Genomic DNA, 21,478 nt, shown 5'->3' with positions numbered 1-21,478 from the left:
GGGACGAGCAGAACTCCACCCTCCTCCCACAGACTCATAGACTCTAGGACTGGAAGGGACCTCGAGAGGTCATCGAGTCCAGTCCCCTGCCCTCATGGCAGGACCAAATACTGTCTAGACCATCCCTAATAGACATTTATCTAATCTACTCTTAAATATCTCCAGAGATGGAGATTCCACAACTTCCCTAGGCAATCTATTCCAGTGTTTAACTACCCTGACAGTTAGGAACTTTTTCCTAATGTCCAACCTAAATCTCCCTTGCTGCAGTTTAAGCCCATTGCTTCTTGTTCTATCATTGGAGGCTAAGGTGAACAAGTTTTCTCCCTCCTCTTGATGACACCCTTTTAGATACCTGAAAACTGCTATCATGTCCCCTCTCAGTCTTCTCTTTTCCAAACTAAACAAACCCAATTCCTTCAGCCTTCCTTCATAGGTCATGTTCTCAAGACCTTTAATCATTCTTGTTGCTCTTCTCTGGACCCTCCCAATTTCTCCACATCTTTCTTGAAATGCGGTGCCCAGAACTGGACACAATACTCCAGTTGAGGCCTAACCAGCGCAGAGTAAAGCGGAAGAATGACTTCTCGTGTCTTGTTTACAACACACCTGTTAATGCATCCCAGAATCACGTTTGCTTTTTTTGCAACAGTATCACACTGTTGACTCATATTTAGCTTGTGGTCCACTATGATCCCTAGATCTCTTTCTGCCATACTCCTTCCTAGACAATCTCTTCCCATTCTGAATGTGTGAAACTGATTGATCCTTCCTAAGTGGAGCACTTTGCATTTATCTTTATTGAACTTCATCCGGTTTACCTCAGACCATTTCTCCAATTTGTCCAGATCATTTTGAATTTTGACCCTGTCCTCCAAAGCAGTTGCAATCCCTCCCAGTTTTGTATCGTTTGCAAACTTAATAAGCGTACTTTCTATGCCAACATCTAAATCGTTTATGAAGATATTGAACAGAGCTGGTACCAAAACAGACCCCTGCGGAACCCCACTTGTTATACCTTTCCAGCAGGATTGGGAGCCATTAATAACTACTCTCTGAGTACGGTTATCCAGCCAGTTATGCACCCACCTTACAGTAGCCCCATCTAAATTGTACTTTCCTAGTTTATCTATAAGAATATCATGCGAGACCATATCAAATGCCTTACTAAAGTCTAGGTATATCACATCCACCGCTTCTCCCTTATCCACAAGGCTCGTTATCCTATCAAAGAAAGCTATCAGATTAGTTTGACATGATTTGTTCTTTACAAATCCATGCTGGCTATTCCCTATCACCTTACCACCTTCCAAGTGTTTGCAGATGATTTCTTTAATTACTTGCTCCATTATCTTCCAATGGGCACAGACTGTTCAGAGGAGGCCTATATTCTCATTGATTTATAGACTCATAGGCTTTAAGGTCAGAAGAGACCATCGTAATCATCTAGTCTGACCTCCTGCCCACCGTAGGCCACAGAACCTCACTCACTCACTCCTGAAATAGACTCCTAACCTCTGGTTGAGTTACTGAAGGCCTCAAATCATGGTTTAAAGATTTCAAGTTACAGAGAATCCACCATTTACACTAGTTTAAACCTGCAAGTGACACGTGATCTGTGCTGCAGGAAGGCGAAAAACCCTCAGGGTTTCTTCCCAACCCCAGGTATGGTGATCAGTTACACCTTTCACCTAAGATGGGTTTAAGCATGCATGCAGGGGTTCCCTCACCAAAGGCTCTTAGACAAAGTAAGCTGTCATGGAATAAGAGAGAAGGTCCTGTCATGGGTCAGTAACTGGTTAAAAGATAGGAAACAAAGGATAGAAATAAATGGTCAGTTTTCAGAATGGAGAAATGTAAATAGTGGTGTTCCCCAGGGGTCTGTACTGGGATCAGTCCTAGTCAACATATTCATATATGATCTGGAAAAAGGGGTAAACAGTGAGGCAGCATGATGGGGTCTAAATTAGCCATTACTACTCAAGAAAGAAATCTTGGAGTCACTGTGGATAATTCTCTGAAAACATCCACTCAATGTGCAGCGGCAGTCAAAGTTAACAGAATGTTGTGAATCATTAGGAAAGGGATAGATAATAAGACAAAAAATATCATATGGCCATACTGGGTCAGGCTACAGGTCCATCTAGCCCAATATCCTGTCTTCCAATGCCAGGTGCCTCAGAGGGAATGAACCCGTCGCCCATTTCAGCTTCTGGAAAACAGAAGCTAGGGACCCCATCCCTGCCCATCCTGACTAATAGCCATCGATGGACCTATCCTTCATGAATTTATCTAGTTCTTTGTTGAAATTCAGTATAGTCATGGCCTTCACAACATCCTCTGGCAAGGAGTTCCACAGGTTGACTGTGCACTGTGTGAAGAAATACTGCCTTTGGTTTGTTTTAAACCTGCTGTCTATTAATTTCATTTGGTGACTCCTAGTTCTTTTGTTATGAGAATACTGCTGAGCAGTAAGAACAGCGTTTAAATCTTGGCTTCTTAGTTTTCACATCTGCCATAGAAGACACTTCAGTATGGACTCAAAGCTTACTTATCGTTGCTAAAAACTACCTATCCAAAACTGTAACTACCGTGTACAATCTTAACAATGTAAAACCCTAAACCAAAATGTTTTTAGATAGCACTTGTATCAAAAATAGGATCTGGATCCCAGGTCCAGAAAGGTTGGTAGTCTGCTGATGCCGGCGGCTGGAAGGAGTGCTGCAACCCCTTTTTATAGCCTCGACCGTAGAACCTTCAAAACAGTGAAGGGAGAGGCAGGAGGCAGCACATGAGTACTTTGATGGGCACTGCTAGCTAATGTTAATTGTCAGAGCTGTACAGGCCAGCTCATCCCAGGAGCGGGAATATACAAAGGCCAAGCAAAGGGGAACCTCAGCTTCTATTTAAAAAAAAAAAAGAAAGTTTGTAGCACTCCTGGCTGTGGAGAAAAGCTTGAAAATGTGACTCATAGGGGCTCAAAAGCCAGAAGGCAAAGAAACATGTATCATTTTAAAGCCAGTCTCATGATTTTTCAGGCCTGACCACAATTGTTTACTATTTTACTGTAATATTGCTTGAGACACCCTCCCCCCAATAATAATAAACAGGAACCCAGGAGCCAATGGCTGGAAATTAGAAGAAATTTCCAATTCCAACCATCCAAGCAGCAGGGTTCTGGAACAGCCTTCCAGTAGGAGCAGGGGGCCTAACAGCCCAACTAGTTGTAAGGTGGAGCTTGATGAGTTTATGAACGGGATGATAGGACAGGGTTGCCTATAATAGTAGTGGACTGGATTCAGTGACTCAGGAGGTCCCTTCCAGTCCCATGTTCAACAGGTGGGATTCCCCACTCTCAAAAGCCAACAGGCAGGGGACAGATCCCCCCAAGAGTCACAAAAGAGAAACTTAACACCCCAACACTGACTCCATCGCACCTTCCTCCTCCTTCATTTTCTTCAGGTCATCCTCCCCCACCAGGGAGACACGCTTGGGGGGCTTCTCCACCTGCTGCTGTTTCACCTCGATCTCAAAGTACTTTTGCCTCTCACGGAAGGATCGCTGCTCTGGGCTGTGCAGTCCCCCTGATGACAGCACCTGCAACAGCCACAGCAGCATGTCAGCCACTAAAAGACCCTACCCCATATCCAATCCCCCCAGGCAAATGCCCATGCCTACGTTTCCTGTGTCCCTACCCCACATCCAGTCTCTTCAGGCATGTGCCCTGTGCCCACCTTCCCTGGATCTCTGCCCCATATCTAATCTCCCTGGGTATATGTTCCACGCCTGCCTTCCCCAGGTCCCTTCCCCATATCCAGTCCCCTTCACACACAGGCCACATGCCTGCTTTCATCAGGTCCCTACCCCATGTCTGAACCCTCTCTTCACACTGCTGCAGATGGGAACTTTGCCTCCTATCTACCCACACTGGGATTCTGCACTTATCCCCCAACGTCTGTGATCAAGACTCCCAACTCCAACTCTATTTCCAGCCACTGAAACTCACCTCAGGAGAAGCTTTAGGTTTCTCGGTGCTTGTTTGACCATGCGTCTCCTGAGGAGAGAGAGGAAAGGGAAATGTTTGAGAGAGGGGCTCTCTTTGTCTTTGCCTCACCCATGAAACAGAATAGCACCTCCTACCCCCATTCTCAGTCCTGACCCACCTGTGATGCTCCCAGTATCCCCATTGTCCCTGCCACCCTGGTGTCTGTGCAGCCAGGTCATCATCTCTGCCCCACCCCTACCTTATTTGCCTGTGACAGAGGCACCGCTGCAAAGGTCTTGTATGCCTGCTTGACACTGACTGGGACATCCTCAGGAGAGGAGGGTGAGGGGGGACGCAGCTGCAGAGACAGAGACAGAAGAGGTCAGGCTAATCATAGCTGCTATAAATAAGAACAGGAAAAGAACCAGCCCCTTATGTGTGTTGAGACCAGAGGGTGGAGCATCAGAGACAGAGCCCCCAGCCTCGGGCAAAGGGGGAAGTAGCTGCCATGCAAAATGGCTTCCTTAGACATGAGCATGTTACACTGCTGGCTCTCAGGTCCTGGATAGGCCAGTGCCAATGCTTCTGCTGGTGGCAGAGCCTCCTGGGTTCGGTGAGGGTTTCACAGGTGGCAGTGCTGCTCCAGACTCCTCGGGGATTTCAGCTCAGCCACTCCAGCTTATGTCTGCCTGCAAACAATGGGCTCTCTGGGTAGCCATACACTGGACTCCAGTTCCTGAGCCTGGATTGGGTATGCCAGTTTTTAGATTAACTCACAGTATTTGTGAAGGCCAAGACTATATCAGAGTTTAGGTTACCTCTCAGCCTTGTCTCTGGTGCCAGTCCAATTATCCCTGTAAGAAGGCCCGGCTGTTTCCTCCTGAATTTCAGTGCAGGGGCTATTGCACTCCTACTTAAACCAGCGTCAGAGCAGGTGCCCACACACCCCTACATGGAGGGCTCCTGTGGATTTCTGTGGTCCTCTTACTAGCATTGATCACATCTTAACTGCCTTCAGTGAATGTGCCACCTACGACCACTGCCTTGAACTCTTGCCTCCAGCCTCACTGTAGTGGGGTGGTCACCCCTCTCCAGCCCTGAAGGGGTTAAAGCAGCCCTGGAGAAGGCTGTGGTGGGGGAAAAGATAGTCTGATTGGGGGAAGTAGCCACAGCTGGGGCCACACCCCAATCAGGCCACAGCTGGCCCTATAAGAGGGCTGAGGGCCAGAGGCTGAAATACACTCTCTCACTCTCTCTAGTTTCGTGAGAGAGAGAGATCTGGCTGCCTGGGAGCTGAGAAGGGTACCTGAGGTGGAGCAGTGCTGGGGAAGGGCAGAGGGAGCTGGGGAGCTTCACCCAGGAAAAAACCCAGGCTGCAGGCCTTGCTAAAAGAGCCAAATAGGTACTGGGGCTACAGAGGGGCAGTTCAGAGATAGGCAAAGGCAGTTGGTCCTAACCCCCTTGCCGATGATGAGTGGTTTACAGACTGCAGTTTGCCCCAGTGAGCGGGGGCTAGATGATGACTAGCAGTAGCCACTGAGGCAAGGTGGGTTAGAGGGTTGGGGGGTCCCCTGGAAGGGGAGACCAAGAGCGAGGGGGTACTGTGGTGAGCAGAACCATTGGGCAAAGGGCATCGGGGTCCGGGAGGGACTCTGGCCTGCAGAGGGCGCTCCGGGCTGGAAAGATCTGATTCCCGAGATGACCAGAAGGAAGCAAGGCGCTGGTGAGTCGTCGCGGCGTCAGTGAGTTGTCACCCCACCACACTCACCCTTGACTCTCTCTGATCTGGGTTCTCCTCTCTCCCCTGAAAAGGGAATACATCTGCTCATATTCTTTACACTGGCTGCCTATAAACGAACTCCTCTGCTCCTAGCCCTTTCCTTCCTCTATGGGGAGCTGTCAGGGCCTCATGACTGTGGGGGCAACAGCTTTCCTCACTAGTGGTTACATGGTCTCTCCCCTTCCATTCCACACTTGATTCCTTCCCTCTTTTCTCGCTCCCTCAGCCCCTTTGGCTGCCTTAACTCAGCCTTGCTTGCTTGCTGCCCTTCTCTTTGCTCTAACTCAGTGATTCTCAAACCTCTGTACTGGGGACTCCTTTCACACAGCAAGCCACTGAGTGTGACCCCCCCCCCATTAAATTAAAAACACTTTTAAAATATATTTAACACCATTATAAATGCTGGAGGCAATGTGAGGTTGGAGTGGAGGCTGACAGCTAGCAACCCCTCATATAATAATCTCATGACCCCTTGAGAGGTCCTGACCCCCCCGTTTGAGAACCCCTGCTCTAACTGGCCATGTCTATTTTTGTTTGGTTGCCTTCCCTTCTGCTCAGACTAAACAATAGTCTACCAATCTTGGAAAGAGATTTTAAAATACAGTATCTGAATCACTTGAACTCTAGCTCGGGGTATGCAACCTATGGCACACGTGCTGAAGGCGGCACGCGAGCTGATTTTCAGTGGCACTCACACTGCCTGGGTCCTGGCCACCGGTCTGGGGGACTCTGCATTTTAATTTAATTTTAAATGAAGCTTCTTAAACATTTTTAAAACCTTATTTACTTTACATACAACAGTAGTTTAGTTATATATTATAGACTTATAGAAAGAGACCTTCTAAAAACGTTAAAATGTATTACCGGCACACAAAACCTTAAATTAGAGTGAATAAATGAAGACTCGGCACACCACTTCTGAAAGCCTGCCGACCCCTGATCTAGCTCTTCAGCCTGGGTCTCATTGGGGCCCAGACAGGGATGTCTGACCAATTCATAATGTGACTCTTTGAGGCAGGCTGGGTCTCTCTCTAGGTTTTCAATAGTGCCACACAGGCACTGTAAAAACGAGTAACAGGACCATTGGCCTATTTCCATGCTGCAAGTGGACCAGTGTTCTTGTGTGGTAATTCTTGCCAGGGCACAGAAACCCCGTGTCTGGGCCCCTAATGTCCAGGCCAGAGACCAGCAGAGATTCCTCTGCTCCTGATGCCATCTTATAGCAATTGCCAATGTGCAAGCAATCATTCTGCAAATCAGCAATGGCGCAGTGCTCCCCAGCGAGGGGGGCAGAGCCATACAGCTAGGCAACAGCAAGAAGCTGTAGGCTGTTGCCCTGGTGTGTGGGATAATGACAGGACAAAAGATCTGAAGAGCTTTATACATCAAGAGAATGTAGTACCTTATAAGTAAATGAAAGTCTAAGACTCTATCTGCACTGGGGATTTCAGCCACCGGTGCAGCTGCACTGATGCAAATTCTGGCACAGACAAACAAAGCCACCATGGTCCACTGTGTTGCTCACCCTGTTTGAAACCAGAGTAAGCAGAACTGGTGCAAATCAGGATTCTGTCTATCTTTTCTGGGTTCTCATCAGGTTAGCACCACTGGTGGTTAGCCAAAGATGGCTGTAACAAGGGCAAATTCCAATGTACACAAGACTGCGGAGCACCCAGCACTCCAGTGCCTTTCAGATAGTGCAGAGAGCTCCTGCAGGGACCAGAGAGGGTTGGTTGGCATTTGGGTGCATAATGGGCAAATTCCCTTTAAAACCAATGGGAATCACTAGGAGGGTGTGTGTAGCTTGCCTGCCAGGAAGGATGGCACAACAACCACCAGGAACAGGCTGACTCAGCTCAGTGAGAAGGAACTGCAGGCCACTTACAGAGTTCTGGACACTGGAGCATGACTCAGGTTGCTGGAAGGGGTTGGAGCTATCCCTGCCCTCCGAACTAGGTGGGGCAGCATTTTGTCGCACCCGGGAAAGAGGCTGAATGACGCCCGGCTTGGTCTGCTTGTGCCCACACCACACAACAGGGAAAAGGCAGAGTAAAGGACAAGAGACAGAAAAGAGAGACAAGAAAAGTTAGGACATGCAAAAGAGGGGGGCAGATCCTGTTTGAAACTCTTGGGTGCAACTTGTCCGCCACACTGCCAACCCAGTCAGAGGCAGCAGGCTGTGAAAGGGATAAAGGCACCTTATCAATAGCCCCCATTGATATGTGGGAGGGAGAGCAACAGCAGCTATCAAGCACCAGCCAACACCCCAGGATCAAGATGTGCAGAACTAGACACACAATAAGGTCATGGCAGGGCCTTGTGGCTCCACACAAGCCCAGGAAACAAGCACAAGTCTACAGTGCAAGCAGACAGCTTCCAGAGGTGCAGGAGGGAAGTGTAAGTACGTAAAAGCCTGGGGAGAATGTGAGATTCGTAAATAGGAGATGCAGGTGACAAACAGCAGCTAGTGCCTGGTGTTGTCAGGGGTGAGAGAGAAAAGGATGAGCAAGCACCGAGGGCTCCAGTGGCAGACTGGGGCAGAAGCTGGGATGTAAGAGGGGAGTGGAGTGTTGAGACTAAGACTACAGCCGGTTCCTTTGGGGTGTTTTGGGGAGATGAACAAATGTGAGACACTGGAGAGAGGGGTAGCAGAGAAGCAAGTAAGCGAGTGGAAGAGAGCACCCACCACAGGAATGAGAGCCACCAGAGCAAGTACCAGAGGGAGCAAGGCTGTGGAATATCCACACTGAATTTTGAGAAAAGGGAAAAAAAATAAGCCTTTGTGCATTTGTGCAAATGTGAGGCCTGGCAGTGAGCAGCGTGCAAGGAAAGGAGAGTGTGTGGCCTGGCAGTAAACAGAATGTAAGGAAAGCAGAGGGCAAGACCTGGCAGTGAGCAGTATGTGAGGAAAGGAGAGCGTGAGGCCTGGCAGTGAGCAGAGTGCCAAGGAAAGAGAGTGCAAGGATTGGTGGTGAGCAGTGTGAGGAAAGAAAAATGAGAGGCCTGGGAGTGAGCAGAGTGTGAGGAAGGGAGAGGGTGAGGCGTGGGGGTGAGCAGAGTTCAAACTTGGCAGGGATCACAGTGTGAGGAAAGGAGAGGGTGAGTCCTAGCAGCGAGCAGAATGCGAGGAAAGGTGAGGGGAGGCCTGGCAGTGAGCAGTGCGAGGAAAGGCGAGGGGAGGTCTGGCAGTGAGCAGAGTGCGAGGAAAGGCGAGGGGAGGCTTGGCAGTGAGCAGAGTGCGAGGAAAGGCGAGGGGAGGTCTGGCAGTGAGCAGAGTGCGAGGAAAGGCGAGGGGAGGCTTGGCAGTAAGAAGAGTGCGAGGAAAGGCGAGGGGAGGCCTGGCAATGAGCAGAGTGCGAGGAAAGGCGAGGGGAGGCCTGGCAGTGAGCAGAGTGTGAGGAAAGGCAAGGGGAGGCTTGGCAGTAAGAAGAGTGCGAGGAAAGGTGAGGGGAGGCTTGGCAGTAAGAAGAGTGCGAGGAAAGGTGAGGGGAGGCTTGGCAGTAAGAAGAGTGCGAGGAAAGGCGAGGGGAGGCTTGGCAGTAAGAAGAGTGCGAGGAAAGGCGAGGGGAGGCCTGGCAATGAGCAGAGTGCGAGGAAAGGCGAGGGGAGGTCTGGCAGTGAGCAGAGTGCGAGGAAAGGCGAGGGGAGGCCTGGCAATGAGCAGAGTGCGAGGAAAGGCGAGGGGAGGCTTGGCAGTAAGAAGAGTGCGAGGAAAGGCGAGGGGAGGCCTGGCAATGAGCAGAGTGTGAGGAAAGGTGAGGGGAAGCCTGGCAGTGAGCAGAGTGCGAGGAAAGGTGAGGGGAGGCCTGGCAGTGAGCAGAGTGCGAGGAAAGGCGAGGGGAGGCCTGGCAGTGAGCAGAGTGCGAGGAAAGGTGAGGGGAGGCCTGGCAATGAGCAGAGTGCGAGGAAAGGTGAGGGGAGGCCTGGCAATGAGCAGAGTGCGAGGAAAGGTGAGGGGAGGCCTGGCAATGAGCAGAGTGCGAGGAAAGGTGAGGGGAGGCTTGGCAGTGAGCAGAGTGCGAGGAAAGGTGAGGGGAGGCTTGGCAGTAAGAAGAGTGCGAGGAAAGGTGAGGGGAAGCCTGGCAGTGAGCAGAGTGCGAGGAAAGGCGAGGGGAGGCTTGGCAGTAAGAAGAGTGCGAGGAAAGGCGAGGGGAGGCCTGGCAGTGAGCAGAGTGCGAGGAAAGGCGAGGGGAGGCCTGGCAGTAAGAAGAGTGCGAGGAAAGGCGAGGGGAGGCCTGGCAATGAGCAGTGCGAGGAACGCCGAGGGGAGGTCTGGCAGTGAGCAGAGTGCGAGGAAAGGCGAGGGGAGGCCTGGCAGTGAGCAGAGTGCGAGGAAAGGCAAGGGGAGGCTTGGCAGAAAGAAGAGTGCGAGGAAAGGTGAGGGGAAGCCTGGCAGTGAGCAGAGTGCGAGGAAAGGCGAGGGGAGGCCTGGCAGTGAGCAGAGTGCGAGGAAAGGTGAGGGGAGGCCTGGCAATGAGCAGAGTGCGAGGAAAGGTGAGGGGAAGCCTGGCAGTGAGCAGTGTATTAGGAAAAGAGAGTTTGCAGTCTTGCAGTGAGCAGCATGTGAAGGAGGGAGAGTGTGAGGCCTGGCAGTGATGAGTGTGCAAAGGAAGAAGAATGAGAGGTCTGAGGGCAGAAGCACTTACTGATTTGCTGTCATCTTGCGGTGGGATGAAGTTTATGGAAGCCTGAAAACAAGAGAATGTAAATTGAGAGTCCTAGCTGGAGTCCCCTGGGTCATCCTGCCCAATTTGAGAGTAATACCAGAACTCTCAATCTACCCTCCCCTGCTCCTCCTGTCATGTGCAGGGAGAGGCCTGGAGTTCTCACTCTGTTCAGCCCATGGCACCAACGCCACCACAGCATAGCCTGTCCTAGCCCTGGCTTAACACTCCGTGCTCTCATAGCTTGTTACTGAGTTTGAGCAAAGCAATTGACACCACAGCTTTTCTGCCATGAAGCACTCACAGACACCAGCCCAGCAGCAGCTAGCAGAAAGGAGCAGAGGGGGAGCAGCTTCTATCCTCTTGGGGCCCTGGCCCGATAACTGCTCCCCACAGCACAGGTCTCAGCAAATACCAAGTCCATGAGACAGTGGAGCCAAGGAACGTGCTAAGAGCAGCAGCACACACTGCACACCAAGAGGCACTTACAAAGCGAGTCTCCCTGCCTGACAGGTGAGCAGGCCGAAGGGCTGCAGGTGGCTGGAGAGGGGCAGCGTCAGGGAGAACCGAGAGGGGAGAAAACCAGAGAAACACTGAAGACACCAGGGTTCCTGCAGGGAAGGCAGAGACAAGCACCCCTTTCCCCAGAGCTGAAACTCTTTCCTCAAGCCTCACTGTCAGCATGCTCAGCCTTTTCTAACCCATGGCAGAGAGAGGAGCCCCCAGCCCAACTGCTCCTCACCTGCCACAGAGAAAGGACTCAGCACCTGCTTCTCAGCAGGGAACAACCCCTTCCCCACTGCCTCCACCCCACCACGTGCAGTGAGGGGAGGCTTTGCTGGCTTCTCCCCTGCCAAAGGATCACAGGAGTTATCAGAAGGGACCATTATGATCACCTAGTCTGACCTTCTGCATAGCACAGGCCAGAGAACTTCAGCCAGGGATTCCTTCGAGTCCAGTAAGTTCTGATTGAACTAGAGTGTGTCTTTTACATTATGAGATGCACATAGTTGAAGGCCAGAAGGGATGATTATGATTATCTAGTTTGGTCTCCTGTCTATGACAGACAAAAGAATCCCGCACAGTGACTCCTGCATCAACTAAGTAAGTTGATCCAATGGTTAATTATCTTCACTGTTAAAAATTTGCAATTTATTTCTAATCTGAATTTGTCTAGCATCAGCTTCCAGCTAATGGATACAGATTTTTTTAGCCAGTTTGAAGAGCCATCTTTTCTAGCCAGACTGAAGAGCCATACCACTATCAGAAATCCCTTCCTCATGTAGGTATTTGTAAAGCATGATTAATTCACTTCTTCACTTTCTCTTGGATAAACTAAATAGATTTTTCTTTAATCTCTCACTACAAGGCAGTTTTTTCCAGACCCTGAATTGTTCTTGTAGCTCTTTTCAGAACTCGTTCCAGTTTTTCTACATCCTTTTTGAAGTGTGGACACCAGAAATGGACACCGTATCCGGTAATGGTTTCACTAATGCCGAATAAAAAGATAATACCACCTTCCTACTCCCATTTGTTAATTCCCAGCTTGCATATCTGAGGATCACATTCACCATTTTAACTACAGCATTGCACTAAGTACTTTACAGTGTCACTGCATTTCAGGATATAGTCCACATCTTGTAAGTCCTACATTCTTTGTTCTTAGATATATGATCTTGCATTTAGCTATAATAAAACACGTTGTTCAAATGAGCCCACCTTACCAAGTGATCCAGATTGGTCTATATAAGCGACCTGTCCCCATCATTATTTACCACACCACCAATTTTTGGATCATCTGCAAATTTTATTAGCAATGATTTTATTTTTTCTTCCATATCATTGATAGTGACAGTGAATAGCACTGGGTCAAGAATAGACCACAGTGAGAGCCCATTAAAACATCTGCTTTGATAACAATTCCTTTGGTATAATTACTTTTTGTGAACTATCCATTAACCAGATTTTAATCCATTTAATATAGGCCACATTGATTTTGTTGTGCTAATTGTTTTAAACATCAGAATGTCAATTGTCTGTATTTCCTAACAGCTTATTTGTACTCATCGCTATCAGCTTCCCCATTTTTCCATTTATATGAAGTCCAAGTCAACCACCCCAATCTTCCAAGGCAGAGAAGAGTACCATCATTCATTCAAGGATGTCTGCTAGTTATATGGTATCTGCATAAGGTAAAAAGCTCAATTCTAGATCACCCATCATCATGCCCTTCGACTTGTATACCATTCTGAATGTCCAGTTTAAGAATATGATGAAAAGTGACTGTGATTCCATATCTGCTTACTGTACACCAAACTTTGACATGAACCAGTTGTTTAATATTGCACCAATCTGTACAGCACTACAGGAGTTTTCATACATAATTTTTATAATTGCACTTATCCTATCTGGAACTCCATATGATTTTAACTGCTTTCTATAATGCTTCCCTCCAAACCAAATCAAATGCCTTTGTGAAGTCAATGAAAATAGCAAATCTTTTCAATCTCCGTTCTCACTTTTTTTACATCAACTGATGGCGTGTGAATATCTCATCAATGCAACTTTGGCCTGGTCTGAAGCCACACTGTTCCTCACCTACTACTTCTAAAACTGGTTTTAATCTGTTGACAATTGCTTTCATCATGATTTCTCCCTATACTGGTAATAAGCTTATACCTCTATAATTATTCAGATCTGCAAGATAAGAAGTGACCATGTTGTAAGAGATCACAAAATGAAGTGTGCAGTTAACACCTCTACAGCTGTAGTACAGAGGAGGCTTAGTGGATCATAGGTTGTTGTAACAAGCCATAAATCTAGTGTCTTTACTGAGTCCATGATTTTTAGTGTCTAACAAAGAAATGAATTTAATGTCCCAGACTTGTCTTTTGAAGGTGTTGCACAGGTTTCCTTTGAGGATGAGGACTAAGAGGTCAGATATGGAATGATAGCTTTGTGAAAAAAGTTCGCTCAGGGGTGATATGGTGTTTTTGTCTTTTATCATTTTCCTGTGTGGATTCATTTAAGAGAGTAGTGATTGTCTCGTTATAGTCACATAGTTGTTATTGGGACCTCTAGTGCACTGGATGAGGTAAATTCTTCTTCCCGCTCAACTTTGTTGTGATAATTGGGCCTACAAATTTATTCTAATTGTAAGCTCAACTGTAAAAGTACATGAAAGTTTGAAAGCATCATAATCTATAATTAGTGTTGATGAGTGTGACGTTATGAGTGTAATATAATATCTAACTGAAAGGTGACAGGGTCAGAAAGAGTTAATTAACTCACAGACTGACCTGACCAATGGCCGAACTTCAGAGACTGGTTAGGAAGACATGTAAATGAACAGAGCTTTGAAATGCAAGTCTGCATTGTTAGAGGTAAAAGGGTAGATGTTTGCTCAGGTCTTGTGATATAAGCAAACAAGTCTTGCCTATTGCTATAGCTTTGATTCAAAGATCAAAAAGGGAATATTAACATTTAGGAAGACTCTTGAGGGAAATAGTATTATTGTCTATATGTCTCTTTGAAGGTTGTGGTAACCTGTATCTGAACTGTTTAATGGGTAAATTACCCTGTGCTAATTGCCAGGATGTTTGGGAGAAGGAGAGTTAAGCCTACTGTTTTCTCAGACCAAATGCATGGAAATGCATAAGAACCCTGCGACATGATCCTTCTTCATCTCAGATCTGCTTTCGGTTTCAGAGGGGGAAACCTTAAGCCATAAGGATTGAGATCCCCAGTCAATGACTGGAGTCACCCTGAATATGGACATTGGACTATAACCTATGGACTATTTCTAAAAGGACTTTTGGCAACTATAAGCTCATTTCTGCTGTGTCTGAACCTCAAGGATTGAATTCAAATCTGTATGTATATTGATCTTTTAACGAACTCTATCTCTCTTTTCTTTTTTTAATAAATTTTAGTTTAGTTAATAAGAATTGTCTATAAGCATGTATTTTGGTCAACACCTAAGTTATAATTGGACCTGGGTATGTGGCTGATCCTTTGGGATTGGAAGAACCTTTTCTTTTACATGATGAGATAAGATTTTCAGTAATTATCATCATACGTTTGACATGTGTGTCTGGATGGAGGCCTGAGGTTGGATACTTTAAGGGAACTGTAAAAGCAGCAAAGAATCCTGTGGCACCTTATAGACTAACAGACGTATGCATCTGAGGAAGTGGGTATTCACCCACGAAAGCTCATGCTCCAAAACATCTGTTAGTCTGTAAGGTGCCACAGGATTCTTTGCTGCTTTTACAGATCCAGACTAACACGGCTACCCCTCAGATATTTAAGGGAACTGTGTTGTTTGGACTTCTGAGTAATCACTGAGGTACTATGGAAGCTGTTCTGTGCTGGCTTGGTAAACTAAGTATTGGAATATCCACCAGCATTTGGGGTTTGTCTGCCCTGTTTTGTTTGCAGTTCACCCTAATTGAGTGACCTCAGCTGGCTACCATGGGCAGCATTGTCACAATGAGAAAAGTTGCAACAGGGAGACAGACAGACTAAATTAGTACAGACCAAAAGGTCTACTGAGGACCAGATGTCCTGATTTTATAGGGACAGTCCCGATATTTGGGGCTTACATAGGCGCCTGTTGCCCTCCACCCCATCCCGATTTTTCACACTTGCTATCTGGTCACCCTACCTGATATAATTCAAGGACCGTGTTAAGATCATGCCTGCTAAACTAGAAAAGTGCGGAACCAGAAACCAATGAACCAAAATTGGAGTGTTGGAAACTAGGCCTAATCGGTGGGCAAAATAATGAGAGGATGGGATAGGCTTGGTTCTTGGCAGGTAAAAAGACGGTGCATGCCTGATGTCGAGGGACTGAAGTCTTTTCTCTTCAGAAGAAGTGTGGGGATTTCGAAAAAGAACAGGTAAGTGAATAAACTGGTTGAGATGGAAATTGGAGATGATCTTTGGTAGAAATTTACAGTGAAGGTGAAGAGGTATTTTATCCTTGTGACATATTGCAAGGGTAGGGGGTCCATTATGAGGGGTCCCAGTTCACTGATCCTCTTGGCTGAAGTGATGGCCACTAGAAACACCACCTTCCTGGATAGGTGGGACATGGAATATCGCTGAGAGATCTAGAAAGTTTTGACAGCACACAGCTAAGATGCCATAGTGGTACTGGTTTAATGACTGGCGGGAAGGCCTTGATGAGGCCCTTCATGAACCACGTCATAGTTGGGTGGCTAAAGACAGAGTACCAGTCTGCTGGAGAGAGGAAGGCAGGCATGAATGGCTGCTAGGTGCACTTGTAATGAGGTGATCAAGATATCAGTGTTATTTTGCGACAGGAGGTAATCTAAAATGATACAGGATGCTTGAAGATACTGGCTGAGACTGATTGTGCTGCACTCAGGCGGAGAAGTGTTTCCATTTAGCCAAATAACAGGTTCTGGTCAATTCTTTTCTACTGTGGGTAAGTATAGCCTTGACAGGGGATGAACAAGAGCACTCTACTTCCAAGGCCCATCCAAACACCAGGCCATGAGCCGGAGAGAACCTGGGTTGAGGTGTTTGGCCCTGCATCAAGACTTCTGAGAAGGGGTGGATTTTGATTGGAGGGTGGGCTAACATTGACAAAAGCTCTGGAAACCAAAACTATCTGGGCCATTAGGGTGCTAGGAGAACGACATTGGCCTTATCATGACATATTTTTCTCAGCATATGTGTATGCAGCAGGATGGGAGGAAAGGCATATCTGAAACCACTCATCCACAGTAATAGGAAAGTATAGCCTTGGGAGTTGCAGGGTATGGCTCCTCTGGAACAATACAGGGGAAGTTTTTTGTTTGACTGTGATGCAAAGAGGTTCCATAGACGTTGCGCCCCACTGCATGAAAACGTCTGTAAGTATAGAGTCATGTATTTCCTACTCGTGGTCCACTGAGAAGCACCTGCTGAGGTTGTCTGCTAAGGAGTTGTGAACTCCCGGGAGATATGCTGTCTGGATTGCGATGCTATGCCTGATGCACCAGTTCCAAAGCCTGACTGCCTCCAGACATGTGAGGGAGATCTTGCCCTGTTTGTTTATGTAGACCACGGTGGTGATACTATCTGACATCATTTGGAGGTGGAGGGAGAGAATGAGTGGGAGGAAGGCCTTGCATGCAAGGATGAGTACCCACAGCTTCAGGATGTTGATATATAGTCTGGCCTCCTGTGGGGTCCATATGCCCTGAACAGTGTGACTGTTCAGGTGGGTGCCTCACCTCAGAACGGATGCATTTGTTACAATGGTGACAGTGGCAGTGGAAAAGGGAACTCCCAGTCATAACTTGCCTTGGTTTGATCACCAAATGAAGAAAAGACGGTTACTCACCTTTGTAACTGTTGTTCTTCGAGATGTATTGCTCATATCCATTCCAATTAGGTGTGTGCTCGCCGCGTGCACGTTCGTCGAAAGATTTTTACCCTAGCAACACCCGGCGGGTTGGCAGGGCGCCCCCTGGTGTGGCGCCGCTATGGCACCGGATATATACCCCTGCCGACCCATCCACCCCTCAGTTCCTTCTTGCCAGCTACTCCGACCGTGGTGAAGGAGAGCGGGTTTTGGAATGGATATGAGCAACACATCTCGAAGAACAACAGTTACGAAGGTGAGTAACCGTCTTTTCTTCTTCGAGCGCTTGCTCATATCCATTCCAATTAGGTGAATCCCAAGCCTTATCTAGGCAGTGGAGTCGGAGTGAGAAACTGCAGAATGCAAGACTGTTAAGCCGAAGGCTGCATCGTCTCTGATTGTTGGACCAGGGCATAATGGGAGGTAAAGACCATGTAGCTGCTCGGCATATCTTCTGAATAGGTACTCGAGCTAAGAGGGCGGCCGATGAGGCCTGAGCCCTGGTCAAATGTGCGGTAATACGACCCGGAGAGGCGTGAGCTAGATCGTAGCACGCCCGAATGCACGCTGTTATCCAGGACGAAATCCTCTGGGTAGAAACGGCCTGGCCTTTTATCCGGTCTGCCACTGCAACAAAAAGTTGGGGCGTTTTGTGGAAGGGCCTTGTACGGTCAATACAGAAGGCGAGCGCCCTACGGACATCAAGCGAATGTAACTTCTGCTCCGTACGTGATGCATGCGGTTTGGGGAAGAAGACCGGGAGGAATATGTCCTGGTTGAGATGAAAGGCTGAGACTACTTTAGGGAGGAATGCTGGATGTGGGCGTAGCTGGACCTTGTCCTTGTGGAACACCGTGTATGGTGGGTCCACCATCAGAGCCCAAAGCTCAGAGACTCTCCTAGCCGATGTAATGGCTACCAGGAAGGCAGTCTTCCATGACAAATATAAGAGCGAGCAGGTTGCCAATGGCTCAAACGGGGGGGATGTAAATTTTGTTAGAACTAAATTGAGGTCCCAGGAAGGGGCGGGGCATTGCACAAGAGGAAATAGATGCTCAAGGCCTTTGAGGAACCTCGAAACCATAGGGTGGGAGAAGACGGAGTAAACGCCTTCACCAGGGTGGAAAGTAGAGATAGCTGCTAAGTGTACTCGCAAGGATGAGATTGCGAGGCCCTGTTGTTTGAGATGCCAGAGGTAATCCAAAATAGTGGGGATGGAAACCTCCATAGGTGCAACATCCCACGTGAGACACCAGCAAGAGAATCGTTTCCACTTGGCTAAGTAAATAGACTGGGTAGAGGGTTTCCTGCTACCCAGGAGTACCTCTTGTACTGGGGCAGAGCAGCGCAATTCCGATCGGGTTAACCTTGCAGGAGCCACGCTGTCAAGTGGAGGGATTGCAGGTCTGGGTGGAGAAGCCTGCCGTGGTCCTGCGTTATCAGGTCCTGACGGAGGGGTAGGGGGATCGGGTCGGCTATCGAGTAGTCCAGTAACGTGGTGTACCAGTGTTGCCGGGGCCCCGCAGAGGCTATCAAAATCAGTCGAGCCCTGTCCCTGCGAAGCTTTACGAGAACCCTGTGCACCATCGGGAAGGGTGGAAAGGCATAAAGCAGGTGGTTCGCCCAAGAGATTAGGAAGGCGTCCGATATTGAGCTCGGGGCGAGACCCTGGAAGGAGCAGAACCTCTGACACTTCCTGTTGTTGCGGGAAGCGAACAGGTCTATGTGGGGAAAGCCCCACTTCTGGAAGATGGAGTGAACAATGTCCGGGTGAAGCGACCACTCGTGGGTGAGAAAGGATTTGCTGAGATGGTCTGCCAGAGTATTCCGGACTCCTGGGAAGAAAGATGCTACAAGGTCTATAGAGTGGGCTATACAAAATTCCCACAGTTGGATTGCCTCCTGACAAAGGGGGGAGGATCGAGTCCCGCCCTGCTTGTTGATGTAGTGCATTGCTGTTGTGTTGTCCGTAAGCACTAGAACACAACGGCCCTGTAGATGTTGCTGGAACGTCTGGCAGGCGAGGCGGACTGCTCTCAGCTCCTGGACGTTTATGTGTAAGGACAGCTCTTGAGCTGACCAGAGGCCTTGCGTGCGGCGATGGCCTAGGTGTGCCCCCCAGCCAAGAGACGAGGCGTCCATTGTTAGGGACACTGAGGGTTGTCTCGGTTGGAATGGCATCCCTGCGCTCACCAGGGAAGGCGTTAGCCACCAGCTGAGGGAGCCTAAGATGGTTTGAGGAACGGTGACGACCATGTGTATGGAGTCCCTGCCTGGACGGTAAACTGAGGCAAGCCAGGCTTGGAGGGGACGCAGGCGTAGTTTGGCGTGCTTGGTTACAAAAGTGCACGCAGCCATGTGACCGAGAAGGCTGAGGCAGGTACGGGCCGAGGTCGTTGGGAAAGTTTGAAGGCTTTCTATGGCCGAGACTAGCATCCGAAACCGGGGTAACGGAAGGGAGGCTGTTGCAAGCTTGGAGTCTAGAATGGCCCCAATGAATTCTATTCTTTGAGTGGGCACCAGAGTGGACTTCTCTAGATTGATCATGAGGCCCAACCGCTCGAATAGGCTCGTGATGGCGGCCATATCCCTGGTGACTTGGGCCTCAGATGTCCCGCGAACCAGCCAGTCCTCTAGGTAAGGAAAGACGTTTATGCGCCGACGACGGAGAAAGGTGGCCACTACCGCCATGCACTTTGTAAATACGCGCGCGGCTGGTGGAGAGGCCAAACGGAAGGACCGCAAACTGAAAATGCTGGTGGTGCACCATAAACCATAGGTACCGTCTGTGCGGAGGGTAAATTGAGATGTGAAAGTATGCATCCTTCATGTTGAGAGCAGCGTACCAGTCTCTGGGATCCAAGGATGGGATGATGGTCCCCAATGACACCATGCGGAACTTCAACTTCTTCAGAAAGACGCTGAGACCGCGCAGGTCTAGGATGGGATGGAGACCTCCTTTTGCCTTGGGAATTAGGAAATATCGGGAGTAAAATCCCTTGCCCCTGAACTCCTCCGGCACCTCCTCTATAGCTCCGATTGAGAGGAGCGTGCAAACCTCCTGCCAGAGGAATTGCTCGTGAGAGGGGTCCCTGAAGAGGGATGGGGAGGGCGGGTGGGAGGGAGGAGGCGAAACAAATTGAAGGCGGTATCCAAATTCCACCGTGCGTAGGACCCAACGGTCTGAGGTTAATTAGGCCTATGCAGGGAGGAAAGAGGAAAGGCGGTTGGAGAACTGAAGAGGATCCTGGGAAAGGACTGGTGCTCTGCTCTCGGGTGCACCTTCAAAAGTTCTATTTTGGTCCCGCTGATGGTTTGGTGGGAGCGTTATTCTGGCCCCCTTGGGAACCTGCTTGTCTCCTGCGGTTCCCGAGACCATGCCTCCTGTTAAGGTCTTGTTGTGGCCTGGGCGGGGGATAAGGGCGCTGAGGCTGGGTACGGAAGGACCATCTTTGGGTTTGCGGACTATGCATCCCCAGGGAACGCATTATGACTCGATTGTCTTTGAGACTCTGGAGTCTAGGGTCCGTTTTCTGAGAGAAAAGGCCCTGTCCCTCAAACGGAAGGTCCTGAATAGTGTGTTGCAGTTCGGGGGACAGACCCGAGACCTGCAACCACGATATTCTCCTCATTGTAATGCCCGAGGCCATGGTTCTGGCTGCCGAATCAGCAGCGTCGAGCGAGGCCTGCAGGGAAGTCCGTGCCACTTTCTTCCCCTTCTCCAGAAGGGCTTAGAATTCTGGGTGGGAGTCCTATGGGACTAGTTCAACGAATTTACCCACCGACTGCCAGGTGTTATAATTGTATCTGCTGAGTAGGGCCTGTTGGTTGGCCACTCGCAGTTGGAGGCCTCCGGCGGAGTAGACTTTATGGCCTAATAGATCCATCCTTCTAGCCTCCCGCGATTTTGAGGCAGGAGCTTGTTGGCCATGGCGCTCTCTCTCATTCACAGATTGAACGACCAGAGAGCATGGCGGAGGATGGGTATATAAATACTCGTACCCTTTAGAGGGTACCATGTACTTCCTCTCCACGCCTCTGGCTGTAGGAGGGATAGATGCCGGAGATTGCCAAATGGTGTCTGCTTTGGCTTGGATAGACCATATGAATGGCAAAGCCATGCGAGTTGGTGCATCTGCCGACAATATGTCTATGATCGGGTCTTCCACCTCCGGGACGTCCTCCACTTGGAGGTTGATATTTAAGGCGACTCATCTTAGAAGGTCCTGGTGGGCTCGGAGGTCAATCGGGGGCGGGCCCGATGAGGTGGTACCAGCCACTGCCTCGTCTGGTGATGAGGAGGAAGACAGGCCCGGCACGACTGGATCATGCAATGACTCCTGTTCTTGAGGAACTTCAGGGTCCGGGAACACCTGAGGGTCCGGTGCCAGAGCTGAGTCGTCTGTACCCGCTGGAGGAGGGCGGCTAACAGTGGCCTCTGGTGCTCGGTGTTCCGACGGGGCCGAACGAGATGGTACTGTACGCTCGCCTTGGGCCTGATGATATGCCCAAGGCGTTCAGAAGGACCACTGAGGCGCTTGTTCCGTGCCCTGAGCCTCCTGAAGAAGACGGATCTGTGGGTCTGAGTCCCCATACATGGCGCTGTCAGCGTGCGAAGACTCAGATGGGTGCCGTGATGGCCATGGCAAAGCAGAGTGCACATGAGGAGGGGC

The 21,478-nt window shown here is 49.2% G+C and overlaps 1 protein-coding gene across 26 annotated transcripts in view; it reads right to left on the bottom strand.

Annotated features, from left to right (window-relative positions):
• SCRIB (scribble planar cell polarity protein) overlaps positions 1 to 21,478 on the bottom strand; it is a 234,895-nt gene that overhangs the window by 60,625 nt on the left and 152,792 nt on the right. For 13 of the 26 annotated variants that reach the window (XM_030554133.1, XM_030554141.1, XM_030554149.1 and 10 more), the window contains 7 exons: positions 10,919 to 10,969; positions 10,412 to 10,453; positions 7,651 to 7,779; positions 5,754 to 5,789; positions 4,245 to 4,343; positions 4,007 to 4,054; positions 3,438 to 3,597 (listed from right to left, as the gene is read on the bottom strand). In XM_030554133.1, coding sequence (XP_030409993.1) covers positions 3,438 to 3,597; positions 4,007 to 4,054; positions 4,245 to 4,343; positions 5,754 to 5,789; positions 7,651 to 7,779; positions 10,412 to 10,453; positions 10,919 to 10,969 — 565 coding nt within the window. The remainder of the gene's footprint in view (positions 1 to 3,437; positions 3,598 to 4,006; positions 4,055 to 4,244; positions 4,344 to 5,753; positions 5,790 to 7,650; positions 7,780 to 10,411; positions 10,454 to 10,918; positions 10,970 to 21,478) is intronic. The other 13 variants (XM_030554136.1, XM_030554157.1, XM_030554158.1 and 10 more) reach the window with 9 other exon arrangements.

This window comes from Gopherus evgoodei, chromosome 2 (genome assembly GCF_007399415.2).
Source record: "Gopherus evgoodei ecotype Sinaloan lineage chromosome 2, rGopEvg1_v1.p, whole genome shotgun sequence".
Classification (NCBI taxonomy): domain Eukaryota; kingdom Metazoa; phylum Chordata; order Testudines; family Testudinidae; genus Gopherus; species Gopherus evgoodei.
The sequence above is the reverse complement of the archived record's forward strand: the minus strand, read 5'-3'. Positions and strand labels throughout refer to the sequence as shown.